Here is a 14,203-nt window from a genome sequence, read left to right as displayed (position 1 = left end):
TGCATTCTAATCCTGACTCCACAATTTACTAACCGTGTGAATTTGGGCAAGTGACTTAGCCGCTCTGTGCTTTGATTTTCTCAGCTGTAAGATGGGGGATAACAATAGTACTTATCTCTAGAAAGTTACTGGGAGGATTAAATGAGTCAGTGTATGCAAAGTGCTTAGGACAGTGCCTGGCACCAAAGTGGCACTCAGTGCTGGCGCTCTCTGCTTGGTTTCTACCCTCCCCTCTCCCTCCTCCCTTGTCTCCACTGCCCCCCCTCCCCCCCCCCCCCCACCGCCGGGGCCTGCAGGAGGCAGAACAGCAAAGAATATCCATGAAGGGTGTTGGGAAGGTTAGGGTAGCTAGTGGGCAGAACCTCCAGTCGCAGAGCTGGAAGTGGCAAACTGGTTTTGAGTTTGGACCCTGGTGTAATCTAGAGGAGCAGGGGCCAGCCTCCTGACATCACAGCCTCTGTGGTCCTTTCTCTCCGCCTTGGCTGCCGGAGGTTCCCATTGGCCCTCACAGAGGGGGAGGAGCCTGAAACAAAGCCTCTGATTGGCTGCTTTCATTTAGGCCCTTGTCAATTTCCAGTCTGATAGGAAGGGGAAGGAGCCTAAGATATTTAAAACTCGCAGAAATACTTGAATAAGGTAGAGAAGGAAGGAGGGAAGAGGGTGGAAAGAGGGGCAGGGGAGGGGGTCCAGGGAAGAGATTCTTCTCCAATTCTCTGGGATGGTTTATAAAGTCCTGGGGGTTGAGGGCAGGGGACTGGACTGTAAGGACTTTTGGGCCACCGGCTGATGTGGAGCGGCTGTTACATTTGAGACAAGAGAGATAAAAGGAAATGCTTCACACAAACCTTTTAATGACGCGGTCTCGGTGGAATCTGTTCAGGGCAGGATACCCCTGGGAGGTGCTTTCCTGAACCACAGCCTGGACCCTTGGGCCCCCATTTCCCCTTTCCCTTCCCGGAGGGGATGGCTCAGGACCTGTAGTACCCTCACTCCCTTTGGGGCTCTGTGAGGCCCCTTCCCAGTGCTCAGAGTACATTCTCTCGTGCTGCGGCCTGGAGCGGGACCATCTTCTTCCGTTGCTCTTGCTCCTGCCGCCTTGGCTTTCCTCTCCTCCTGGGGGCAGGAGAGCGGTGTCCTGGGTATGCAGCCTCCAGACCAGGGCTAGGAGCTGGGGGCTTCCCGGGAGTCTCCGCTCAGCCGTGCCCAGCTACCATCTCTCTGCCCCATCTACTGCTCCCTGGAGCCAGGAGCCCAGGAAGGACTCTAGACCCCCAGCCAACTGGGGAAGTGGACAAAGAGCCCTGGCCTGAACAGGGAGGCCTGGGTTTGAGTCTCGGTGCCACCCCAGCCTGGGCGTGTGACCCGGGTTAAGTCCCTACTCCCACCTGCTTTCCATGTCATGCACGGTGTCTGGCAGTGGCTGGCCCAGGGTCTCTGGCAGGAGGGCAGTGACAGCGCTGGCGGCCACGGGGACCGCGCCGTAGATGAAGAGAGGCACGGAGGGGTAGAGCTCAGCAGTCATGCCCACCAGTGGGCTCACGATGCTGCCCACACGGGCCATGGTGCTGCCCATTCCCATGCCTGTCTGCCTGTAGGGCTCAAGGTGGGGTGCTGTCACTCACTGTTCTAGCGTGAATGATGAGGTGCTGGCTGAATTTGGGGTCAGGGCAGCTCAGGCCGAAGCCCCCTGGTCCCTCCTCTATTCCCCCTTTGATTAGCAAACCAATTTGGCATTTGTTTTGGAGATTAAAACAAAACAAAACAACAGGGTGGGAAGGGCTCTGGCCAGAGAATCAGGAGGCTGAATTTTGCCTCTGCCCTTAACTTGCCATGTGACCCGAGGAAGAGTCCCTTTTCCTCTCCGGGCCTCAGTTTCCTGAGCTGTCAAATGAGACAGTTAAGTTAGGCCAATCATTCTCAGATCTCCTGGGGGATTTTGAGTTCTAGTTGCCCCAGCCCACACAGTCTTATTGGGTTAGAATCCCCAGGGGAGAGGACCTGGAAGCTGCATGTTAAGACTATGTTAAGAACATTCTCTGAGAGAGCAGAGGTTAAAAACCTTGACTTAGGAGACAAACCGCTTGGGTTCAAATCCACGCTTCCTCACTTATAAGCTGTATGACGTGGGGCCAAGTCACTCAACCTTTCTGTGGCTCAGTTTTCTCATTGGTAAAATGGGCTTGTCATGAGGATTCAATGAGTTGATATTTATAAAAATTTTAAGAAGATGCCTGGTGCATAGTAAGTGATTTATACTGTTGCTCTTTTTGCTGAAATTCTGTGAGGGCGCAGGACAGCAACCATGACCCTGCTCATTCCCAGCAGCTTAGGGAAGCCTGGCCTTTCTTTGACATCTCATGTGAATTTTTCGTCCCATTCTTAAAATAGACATGTGTTTCTTTTTTCTCAATGCAAAAATGCCCTCCCCCCAGTTTTGGCTCTCAAAAAGCAGTGCTGTGTTTATCCATACAGCTACCAAGCACCAGCATTATTAAATGTGGCTCTTGTGATAAGAAATTACTTTCCTGTTTGGTCTTTGGTTTCAGACGTACCACTTGGTTTATAGATGAAATTTAGATTTGATGGCAGCTTCTAACTTGGGCTTTGGAGATCAAGGTGGAGTGGGGGAGGGGGAACTTCGATGAATTGCCTCTGAGATGTGTTTTCTTGGCTCTCAACCCTGCCCCAGATGGTGGCTCCTTTTGCGATCTTTTCCTTGGATCAGGTAAGGGCTTAGTGGGCAGGTGCATCTGTGTTAGCCACGAAGTGTATACTGAGCAGATGATACACACCTTGCAGGAGTGGATGCTGGGAGGGGGCCTTGGGCTACGGCACGCTGGACAGTGCTCTGGGGTCTGACCTCTGTGTGGGGGGGATGTCTTGTCCCAAGACCCCTCCTGCTAGGCTCCACTCACCGGATCACTGTGGGGTACAGCTCCCCAGTATAGAGGAAGATGCAGTTGAAGGAGGCAGCCAGGCAGCCTTTCCCCAGCACAGCAAGAGAGGTTCGGACAATGGACTGATCTAGAGATAGAAAGGAGGGGGTCACTGGGAGCTCGGGGGTGGGGGTTGAGAATCTGGGGATAGGGCTAAGGGTGAAGAACCAAGGTACTCGTGGGTGCTCACCCTGGGGTACCACCCCGTTGACCAGGATGCAGATGCCTGCCAGCAGCAGTGAGGCCATCTGGGCAGGCCGGCGGCCCAGAGAGTTGATGACAAGGAAGCCCACAAGCTTGGCAGGCAGGTCCACGGCACCAAAAATCACCTGGATTAGGTAGATGCTGACCCCAAAGCCCTGCAGGTCCATGACCAGCCCATAGTAGGCAAAACTAGTGGCAAACCTAGTGGGGAGGGATGAAGGATATGGAGTTGGTTAGGAAGGCTTAAGTGGGGGGGCTGCTCATTCAAAATAGGGGTGAGCTACACTATGACCCTGCTTCAGAAGCTGGAATCTGCCTTGGCTAATCTTTCTTCAGACATTTAGTGTGCATTTAGTCTAAGTGTGGGGTAGTCCTCCAATACCCCAAATTTCTCAATCTTCTGATAATTAAGATCCCCGGTGTATTAGGGGATTTTCACTTAGTTGTCATGTAAGATTTATATAGTTTTAATCTTTATCTTATCTGTTGATACTTTAGCTTATCTATTGATACTGGGCTGAGGGCAGGTGGATTTTCAAGCCACATCTTTAGGGTCAAGGTGTTAGGAAAGGCCAGAGCTTTGCAGACCTGTGCACGGTTCTGGGATGGTTGTGCTTCTTAACATGTCAGGAGCCCACAGAATGAAGCTCAGGTTATTGGATAAGACCCACAACCTGGAGTAAATCCCAAATTGGAATGAAAAAATTCACTGGTAGAATTGTTGACCATGCTTCACCTAACTGTCATGGGGTTACTCTGGTGATGGGCTCAGGAGGGGAGCATATCAGAAGGGTAATGGGGAATGTTGCAACCGGAAAGGACATTTTTGGCTGATACCAGCCTTGGCCAACGTGTACTTCTGGAGATGAGTTTTAGTCATCTTATTGCCCATGCTTGTGTTTCTGGCAGGCCCTGCAAGGCCAGTAAAGTCTCCAAATGTTTTGCAAGCCGGACTGGTCTCTGCCTTCAAGATGTAATTCTATTGACTCTGGGGCTCATCAATCCTGATGAGGTGTTTTCATATTGGAACAGAGTTAGTAAAAGGAGAAGAAGATGGAAAGATTGGTGCCCAGTATGGGGACTGGAAGCAAACTGAGGGGAGGTCATCTGGTTCTTCAAGACTGTCCCTGGTGAAGGATTACTGCCTCTCATGGGAGGTCTGCTGACTTTTCCTCCCTTTGTTCTGGTTTCCTCCACCCATTGCATCCACTCTTTCCCCAGCCAGCCTTTTGTCTCTTGGTCTGTCTGTGTCTCTATGGCTCCATCTGTCTGGGCCTACCAAAGCGTGGAGAGGCAGAAGAAGAGGTGGCGAAGGGCGGGGCAGCGCAGCAACTCCAAGGCGGAAGCCTGGCCTTTGCCCATGGTCAGCTCCTTCTGCAGACTGGCCCGGAGCACCTGCCAGGATGGGCAGGGCTCAGGGCCTGGACTCCTCCAGAAGCTCCTCCCAGCCTAACCCCTTACTCAGGGAAGCCCTCTGAGACCTGGGTTCAGGGTTTGAGGGTAGAATCCTCGTGGGGTGTCATGGGAGGTCTTGGGGTGGGTCTCACCTCCATACTTAGCTTGGTCCCCTCTTCCCGCTTCCCATTGATCCAGGCCACTCTCTGTAGGGCCCTCAGGGTGAGATCTAGCCTCCCAGAGGAGGAGTACCAGCGGGCCGACTCGATGAAGAACCTGGGAGTGGGGGCGGGTGGGGAGGTGGGGGGGGTAGGTGTCAACATGGCTTCAGTTCCAGTAGGCTCGGCTGGGGGCAGGGGGTGGGCTTCCCAGGGGACTGCAGTGGGATTTCATTTCAGACTGGGAACCCAGGGGTTTTGCCAGATCCATCTCTCTAGGACCACAAAGCAGCATCCAGCTTGGGTGATGACCCATTCCCCAACCCAGGAGCTCAGCGTTGAGGTGTTGGGTGAGGGCAGTAGCGCAGGCAGGGTGGAGAGCCGGTGGTGGGGGCGGAGCTGAAGAGCAGGATCCCTGGGGCGGGAGGCAGATCCTTCCTCCCACAACCTCAGTTCTCCCATCTGTCATACGGAGACACTGGCCTGGGTCTGACCTTCTGGCCTTGACCTTCTCTGATTCTGTGGTGGAGTGTGCAGTGGGATTTGGGGGATGTCTTGTCCCTTGCAGCCCTCTGGGCAGCCCTTGGGCACCCCTGCCCACCCTGGGCCCCACACACCAGGAGTAGATGAAGAAGGCGAAAAAAGGCACGGAGACCAGGAGCTGCAGGTGGCGCCAGTGGGGCACGGCCAAGGCCACCCCGGCCAGGAGAAACTGGCCCAGGCTGTAGACATAGCCAGTCAGGGTGCCCACACAAGCCCGCGTGTGGATGGGCATCCACTCCACATCTGGAAAGAGGGTGAGAACAGAGGGGTGCTGCTGACTGGGCTGCCGGGTGGGTGGAGACCCCTGGGCCAGGCAAAGACCCCTCTCTCCACCCAAACTTTGATCTGTCCCGGAGCTCAGTGGAAGACACATCAAATGAAGATGGGTGCCATGATGGGGGAAGTAGGGGACTTTTGGTGGAGGAAGGAATGGGAAGATGGGTTTGGAATCCCTAGGAATTGTCCCTTCCACTCCCCCGCTGTGTCTTGCTGCTCCCCAACTACTGTCCTGGCCAAGGCCCCCTTTCCCTTCAAAGTGTCTCTGACCACTCAGTGCTGGCTTCCCTCAGCCTGGGCCAATTCAGTGGCCAGAGCAGCTTGGAAGAGACAGTGGTTTTCCTCCATCCAGGAGAGTCAAGGTGGGAGTGGGACCACCTTTCCGCTGTGGTCTGAAGAGGCCCAGCTTTGTTCCTTGTGGGCTCCTGATTCGGCTGCTGGGGCAATGATTTGGACATGTAGACTGGGTTTTGGGGCTGAATTCTCTAGGTGTCTTGCCCTGACCCTGGCCCCATCCCGGTTCATTCCTGTAGTCCAGAGAACCCCCAATCCATAGATTCCCTTCTGGGTTTGAGGGATGACCTTGGGTAGATTCTTGCCCTTCTCCCCAGTCTCAGGTTCCTCCTTTGAGAACCAGGGGGAAGGGGGTGATTTATCAGAGGATGCCCATTGATGATTCATGGACAGACCATGCTCAGACCATAAATGTGTTTGGTCTACATGATGCTGGCTTGCCCTATGTTAAAAATATTAGAATTAATTTCCAACATTACAAAACTGGGGTATTTTACATTAATAAAGAGGAGGCGGTAAGATCTGACAGCCCTGACCCTTCTGGCTGGAGCAGCTGAGTGGCTGTGGCCCCTCTGGATGGGGCTGTGACCCTCCTTTGTCTATAGTCCTCACCACTCCCTAATGCCTCTTGTACCCAGTCGGCTTCAGTCATTTATGGGAACCGCCTGGCCCTTAAAATGGAGTTTGCAATCGTGTCTAAATGAGGGGTCAGGATGGTATGAGTCCGGGAGAAAGGCTGTTACGTTGGCCGCCCAAAAGTGGGCAGGCAGGACTCAGGAGGGGTTGGCTGGGAGAGGAAGCCGAAAAGGGGCTGCTGGGTTGGGGGTCAGAGAGGAGTGGGTAGGGACCTGCCCTGCCCTCCCGGCATCCCTCACTCAGTGTCATGCAGTTGAGGGAGATGCCAGCCAGCGACATGCCGGAGAGGAGCCGGAAGGCACAGTAGACAGGGAAGTTGGGAGCGAAGGCGGCGCAGGTTCCTGACACGGCCGTCTGCAGGTAGTTCAAGATCAGCAACTTGCGGCGGCCCAGCCTGTGGGGGGAGGGGAGAACAGCAGCAGGGATCCTGAGGGCTGACCGTGCCAGGCCGGGTAGGGAGAGGAGTGCCTGCCCTGGGGGAGGCTCTGGGCTGGGGGTCTTTTGAGGACCTGTGCCGTGTCCTGAGGCTGGCCCTGTAGGTCCTCAGACCAGCCCCAGTGGTCAGGCCAACTTCCCACCTGGTTCCCATGAACCCAGCTGAGGCCCGGTGGCTCTACACAGGACTGACCTGTCTGCCAGGTAGCCGAACACCATGGCTCCAAGAAGCACCCCTACCATGTACAAGGACTGGGCCAGCTGGCGTAAGGCCCTGTTAGAACACACGAGGTCCCACTGTGGGGAGAGGAGGCAAGGGTCAGGCAGAGATGAGCCTGGGCCGCCGGGCTCCCCTTCCCCTCCCTTGGGCTGGCCCTCTGAGGCCTACATCACCCTCTTCCCCTGACATTTCCCTTTGCTGTTTGCTTCCCCAGTCCCGGTCGCTGAGAGACTTTTCTTGACTCTGACGTTTCCCTTTTCTGTGAAGGCCCCCATCTTGAACCCCTCTCTTCATCTTCCCATCTTGGCGTCTGGAGAATCTGAGACAGTCTGTGTGTGTGTGCATGCGTGTGTGTATGCCTCTGTCTGTCTGTCTCAGAGGGGAAGGCAAGTCTGATTGGCCTCTGGAGCAGGGGGCCCAGGTATCCTCACCTCAGTCACGATGGTGGAAGGGAAGGTGCCGTTGTCATAGATCCAGCCGTTGGTGCAGGGCTCTGTGGCCCCCGTGCCGTTGGGAAAAGGCGGTCCCTGTTGGGGGATGGTGAAGAGGAGGCAGGACTCCGGCTGCCCCTGCCTGTCCCGGGGCAGCCAGGCCTCCAGCTCCCCGTCCTTGCTGAGGTTGGCGTCGGCAGGCGGGCGGCAGTGGTGGGTGGGGATGGCAGCGGTGAAGTTCTGCAGGGTGTTGTGGGAGGCCATCAGGAGCAGGGGGAGGACCACCAGAGTGACCTGGATCTGCTGGAAGCGGCCGACACCCCCCACCTGCTGCAGGAGGTCGTTGAAGGCCATGGGGCCAGGCCCGGCCAAGCGGCTGGGGGCTGAGGACTTCTGTCTGTGTGTCCGTGCGCCTGCCGTCCTTAGCGAGAGGAGAGAAGCCGCTGTTGCTTCTGCAGCTGAGCTGTTCCTAGAGCTGACTCGGAGCTGGCTCTGTGGGGGGACAGGAGCCTGGCTAGCTGCCCCTCCTTCCTTTGCTCTCTCCGTCTTCTGTCCCTCCCTTTCCCTTGAGCCTCCCCTCACTTGGGGGTGGGGTACTCAGCTTCCAGGGTCTGTGGTAGCCCTGACCCCTACATGGGCAGGATTTAATCCTTGGCCTGGAGGGAATGAGTTAAAGTGTGACTTGGTATCAGAAGGATTAACCCTCTGAGTATCGTTGTGTCAGTGGAAATTCTCCAAGTGGGTATAAAGGGCAGGAGAGTGGACTGGAGTGGGGGTGGTGAGACGGGATGTACTGGGAGGGCGTGTCTGGGCATCTGGGGGCCCGAGGGGGCCAGGTGGGACCTTACTGTCTTCCTTTTAGTGAGAAGACAGGTCTCTGGGAAGTGTGGTGGCCTCTTAAGGGACTTCTGTCCTTTTTAGTGGACAGGATCCAAGCAGTCTGTCTTTGGGAAGGGTTGCCAGAGAAAATACAGAACTCCCAGTATCGGATCAACAAATACATTTCATTGTAGTGTAAATATATCTCTAATATTACATGGGACATACTTATACTAAAAAAATATTCATTGATCTGTAATTGAGATTTAACTGGGCATCCTGTATTCTTATTTGCTAAAATAGGCAGCCCCAGTCTCTGGTCTCCTGGGGACAACTCAGATCTTATGGGACCACAGTTTTGTTCAGTCGGAAGAAACTAAAGAGGTCAGAGGCTACTTTTGAAGGACTGGGACTTAAGACCAACATCGTACATGATGTAGATCGATTCTTCCAGTGTCTCAGCTTTTACCTTCTGGCTTATTCTGATTCAAAATTTTCCCTTTGTCTTGTTGTCTCTGTCCATAATTTTTTTGTTTTTGTTTTCATTTTTTCAGTTGAGCATGAACTTATTTTATTTGTAGCCACAACTCTAAGACAATCACTTGATTTCCTCCAACGGTTTGGCTTCTGAGCCCTGATCACTCAAGGTCAGGGTAGTGCCAAGTTCTAATTGGATGGGCTTCTATGAGCTCTGATTGGTTGGATCATGGGTTGGGAATGTCAATAGAGTGAGTTGCAACTTCTTGCTTTTATTGAATTGAAAAAAAAAAATTTTTTTTTTAAGTAGGCTCCACACCCAGTGCAGAGCCCAGTGTGGGGCTTGAACTCATGGCCCTGAGATCAAGACCTGAGCTGAAATCAAGATGCTTCATTGACTGAGCCACCCAGACACCCCAACAACTTCTTGCTTTTAATTTGCATAGTGCATAGTATATAAAACATGGACTCTGGAGTCAGTTTACTTGGATCTAAATCCTCATCCCACATTTGCTGGTTGTGTAGTGAGTGCAAGTTGCTAAAATCCTATATTTCTCAGTATTCTTGTTTGTAAGATGGGTATAATAGTCGTGTCTGCCTTGTTGGGTTATTGAGGGTTAAATGAGTGAATCCTTTAAGTAAAGATCTTAAAGTAGCCACTGCCCTAGAGCTCAGTGAGTATGAGCTGTTCTTATTATTTGTTTCTTGTAAAAAGGTGAGACAATCATATGGATTTTAGAGAGAAAATAGGCCTAAGCACACCTTACCCTAAGAACAGTGATTCTCGGGCGCCTGGGTGGCTCAGTTGGTTAAGCGACTGCCTTCGGCTCAGGTCATGATCCTGGAGTCCCTGGATCGAGTCCCACATCGGGCTCCCTGCTCAGCGGGGAGTCTGCTTCTCCCTCTGACCCTCCTCCCTCTCATGCTCTCTGTCTCTCATTCTCTCTCTCGCAAATAAATAAAATCTTAAAAAAAATAAAAAAATAAAGTTAAAAAAAAAAAAAGAACAGTGATTCTCTACTGGAGGTGATTCCCGCCAACTCCCTCCCTCTCCAGGAGACATTTGGCAATGTCTGGAGACATTTTTGGTTGGATTTAGATTCAAGTAAATGGACTCCAGAGTCCATGTTTTATATACTATGCACTGTGCAAATTAAAAGCAAGAAGTTGTTGGGGTGCCTGTGTGGCTCAATCGATGAAACATCTTGATTTCAGTTCAGGTCTTGATCTCAGAGTTGTGAGTTCAAGCCCCGCACTGAGCTCTGCGTTGGGTGTGGAGCTTACTTAAAAAAAAAAAAATCAATAAAAGCAAGAAGTTGCGACATGCTCTGTTGGCATTCCCAACCCATGATCCAGCCAATCAGATCTCATCAGATCACTGGGGTGGTTAGCAATCCTGGTGTGCAGTGGGTAGAGTCCAGGGATGCTGCTGAACATCCTACAATGCACAGGACAGCTTCCCATAATCAAGAATTTTCTGGACCCCAAATGTCAATAGTGCTAAGTTTGGGAAACCCTACCCTAAGAGATGTCTCAGACTTATTTTGAATAGTGATCAATCCCATACCTGCTTGGCCAAGGATATTCCAGGCATACAGATGACTCCTACCAGAATATTTCTAAGAATGCCCATGCTCTTATTGAATTAGGGAAAATGTTTGCAAGGTGAGGAGGAGAACTCCTCCTCCACGTTCTGCTGGAGTACAGCAGAGTAGCCTGGACTCTGAAGCATGGTGGCCCTTCCTTTCCTAGGCATTTCGTCACTGGAGGGGTCAAATCAGGACCCCAACCTTCCTGGGTCCAGGCCAACATTCTTCTCCACCATGTTCTAACTCGATTGTTGGTTTGAGGGTTCATGCCAGATTATTCTTTGTGGTGTGTTTCCATTTGGGGTCTCTGGCTGTCCCTCCCTGTTACCTGTCTTGTACGGACTGTCCATCCACCTCACTTCATCAGATACTTTGGCATATATCCGAACAGCATGGATGGTTACGGTTCTGAGTTTTATGGGAGGTAGCCAGGCCCCGTATGAATTAGCTGATGCAAAGGGCCATGAAGGGAGGGGGAGTTTCTCAGTTCTTCCAGGCATAAATCTCCAAGTCATATTGTTGAGGGGAAGCAGTTGTATTCCCAACTTCTCCTGTAAGGACTTAAGATGCCTGCTATTCTTGTGCAGTTTACCCAAACGACACTTTTGTATTAAGTTGGGAGGGTGTTTACCATCTGTTGAGGCGCTGGGATACATGAAGTCTTAGACTGTTTCGGACCTAGTCTGTCTAACTTCAAAGCCAGATTGTTTCCTGCTGATTTAGAGGTGTGCGCTGCCCAGCTAAAGAGGCCTTAGGGCTCATCCAGTCTCATTATGTACAGAAGAGAATAAGGAAGCTCAGAGAGGGATGTAACTCAGCCCAGCTTCCCCCTCCCCCCCCCCGAATGTTGGTTCTGGGCTGGGACCCAGTGGGTGTCCAGATGCCTGACAACATTCTCTAGGCCAAGGTATATAAGAGCCTTGCGGCCTGGGGATGTGAGGACAGCTGGACAAACAGCTGGGGCCTCTGGGGCCAATCTCCTGCCAGGACTTGGTGCCCTGATGGGGGCGTGGGAGGAGTGTTGAGGGCAGTGGGGGAGATGGCCTCTACAAGCACCCTCCCTTTCTGAGAGTGAGCCCAGCTTTGCCTTTGAGAAGAGCCCCCTCCCTAGGGCCTGACTAGCTCCAAGCCAGGCTGAGCCTGGAAAAGGCTCAACTGGAGACTCCAGGGACTAAACTGTGGTTGGCTCCTGGGATCATCTGGCTAGCAAGGAGACTTCCCACCAGCCTCCCAGCTCATGGAGGGTTTCTGGATGGAAATGCTACCATAGCGAATGATTGGCAGAATGAGAACTATCCTTTAGGGACATTCTGGGTCATTAAATACTCAGAGTTGGACTCCCTGGACCGACTGGAATGTGAACTTCAATTCTGGCCATGCTCACCAAGAAGGGGTCAAATCCAGGACTTCTGATTGGTCAAGAGCTACAGAACCACATACGATCAGAGATGAATGCTGTCACTCACATGCAAACTTCTCATGGTACAGATAAGGAGACCAAGGCCCAGAGTAGGCAATGGATTTGACCTTGGTCACACAGAAAACCCATCTAGAACTCGGTCCTCTTGATTCCCAACTGAGATGTGCTATTAGGGTACAATGCACACCAGATTCTGAAGACTTATGATGAATTAAAGGCTGTAAAATATCTTTATCGGTAACCTTTATGTTTATTACATGTTGAAATGGTAATATATGGGTATTTTGGGTTAAATAAAATATATTATCATATATACATACTTAAAATTAATTTTACCTCTTTTTAAGAACTAGCTACTAGGAATTTTAAATTACATAAGTGGCTTGGTTCCACTGGACAGTGCTGGTAAAGAATATTTGAGGAAGGGGTCTTAGGAAAGAACTCTGGGGAAGGTCAGTGTTCAGGAGACGATACAGGGAGAGGAGCTGCTTTTGGAATTGTTTGGTTTGGAAACCCTTGAGTTTAGCTTAAACAAAACAAAAGCTATTCAGAGAATTCAGGATATTTTCTTGAGCTCAGGGTCAGAAAATATATCCAGGGCTGAGGAGGACCTGGAATCCATTAAGAATCAATGTGAATAGTCTCACTGAGTCTTTTTATCTGGGCCCCTGTGTCTCTGGTTCTCCCTTTCTCTGTGCCCTTTGCTTTTTTTTTTCTCTGCAACCGGCTTTCTCTGACCCACTGGCATCAGGGCCAGCCCACCCTCATGCTAACTTGCCTTCCCAGGACAAGGGCCAAGGCATGGACTAGAACCTCTGTGACTCAGATCCCCAGCCCAGGAGGGAATACATGATGAACGAAACTTGGATCAGAAGGGCCCTCTGGTCCAGTCAGTCATGACCAGACCTGGAGGTCATGTAACTATTCAGTTGGCAGGTTCAGGGGATCTTGACCTTTGAGGAAGGGGTGGGGCAGGACGGGCAAAGCAGAGTTTTGTAGCATTTACAGGAAACCCTCCAGGAGACGCTGAAGGAGCAGCTGCAGTATGGGAAGGAGCTTCATGCCCTTGGCATCTCAGAAACTGGGAAAGGGGGGCGAGGCCAATAGGACCGAAGTCGGCTGAGAGGCCAAGTTAACACAAGTTGATGATGACCTGTGGGTTCAGCACTGGGGGTGCTGAGTGCTGTATGTGACAGCTCTCTTGGGGAGGGGGGAGAGCCAGAGTGCTGTCTGAAGATGTACGAGGTTAGAAGGTACAAGGCAGGGAGGCACCCAGCTCCTTTATAAAGTTTAGTTGTGAAGGGGAGAAATTTCGAGACAGTGTGGCCCCTGCCGGGAGATACGACTCCAAGGGGGACTGGTTGGTTTGGTTGGTTTTCGTTAAGATAGGAGAGGCGGGAGCTTATCTGACTGGCGATGAGAAATGAGCCAGGAAAGGGCTAATAGGTGGAGGAGACCGAGGGGGAAGACGTCCGAAGGCTGCCTTCCGGAGGGGCTGGATGCAGAGCCCCATGGGGAGGACGGACTTTCTGCTGGAATTGAAAGGAACTCGGGGCACATGGGGTGACATTGGTGGCCTTTGACTATGGCTGTGGTTTTCTCACTTCAATCGGACACAGAGCTGTCTGGTGTCATGGGCCTGGGACGTCACTGGAGACCTGGGGCAAGCAGGTGGATCAGATCGGGACTGGAGCAGCACAGGCTTCCGTCTGCAGCAGCTCTGGGCTTGTCTCGTCCTCTGCTCACGCGCACGCTGGGACACGTACGTGCACACACGGCGTCGTGCACACAGGGTATTTCCAAGCACAGGACTTGCTATGGGCTATTGCGTCCTCACCCAATTTGTATGTTGATGCTCTAACTTCCAGTGTGATGGCAATTTGAGGTAGGGCCTTTGGAAGGTAACTGGGGATAGAAGAGGTCATGAGGGTGGGGCGTCATGGTGGGATTAGTGTCCTCCCAAGAAGAGATGGCAGAAACCTTGCTTTTCTTGCGCTCTCCCTGCCAAGTGAGGACAGACTGAGAAGGTCGCTGTTTGCAAGGCAGGAGGAGGGCTCCCACCGGAAACAGTCTGCTAGCACCTTGATCTTGAACTTCCCAGCGTCCAGAACTGGGAGGAAGAAGCACTTGTTGTTTAAGTGGTCTGTCTGTGGCATGTTGCTGTCACAGCCTGAGCAGGCTTGGTGTATACGCAGCTCTGCGTGCTCACACGTGCGCACACAGGTTCCCATCAGCCCAGCCTCTATGTACCCGTGTGCCCATCCCTGCATGCAACACACAAGTCCCGGTGATGGTTGTGTAGCGCACACATCCGTGTGGTGGCCTGCCCCCTTCTCCCTGCCACCCCCGTTCCTGAGCAGTGTGGCTTGA

The 14,203-nt window shown here is 52.3% G+C and overlaps 1 protein-coding gene across 4 annotated transcripts; it reads right to left on the bottom strand.

The window, feature by feature from the left end:
- Positions 1–1,025: 1,025 nt before the first annotated feature.
- SLC22A6 (solute carrier family 22 member 6) lies at positions 1,026–7,882 on the bottom strand. Of its 4 annotated transcripts, none has more exons than XM_021684950.1 (10): positions 7,529–7,882; positions 7,071–7,174; positions 6,682–6,836; positions 5,311–5,479; positions 4,688–4,811; positions 4,420–4,535; positions 3,127–3,341; positions 2,916–3,024; positions 1,380–1,589; positions 1,026–1,113 (listed from the first exon to the last, which is right to left on the bottom strand). In XM_021684950.1, exons 1-10 carry the CDS (start codon positions 7,880–7,882, stop codon positions 1,026–1,028), a joined length of 1,644 nt encoding a protein of 547 aa, XP_021540625.1. The 4 variants fall into 4 exon arrangements, with proteins under 4 accessions (XP_021540625.1, XP_021540626.1, XP_021540627.1 ...); XM_021684951.1 differs by having other exon boundaries at positions 1,386–1,589; XM_021684952.1 differs by having other exon boundaries at positions 1,026–1,110; positions 1,386–1,589.
- Positions 7,883–14,203: the final 6,321 nt, after the last annotated feature.

The sequence above is a fragment of the Neomonachus schauinslandi genome, chromosome 11, assembly GCF_002201575.2.
Source record: "Neomonachus schauinslandi chromosome 11, ASM220157v2, whole genome shotgun sequence".
Classification (NCBI taxonomy): Eukaryota; Metazoa; Chordata; class Mammalia; order Carnivora; family Phocidae; genus Neomonachus; species Neomonachus schauinslandi.
The sequence above is the reverse complement of the archived record's forward strand: the minus strand, read 5'-3'. Positions and strand labels throughout refer to the sequence as shown.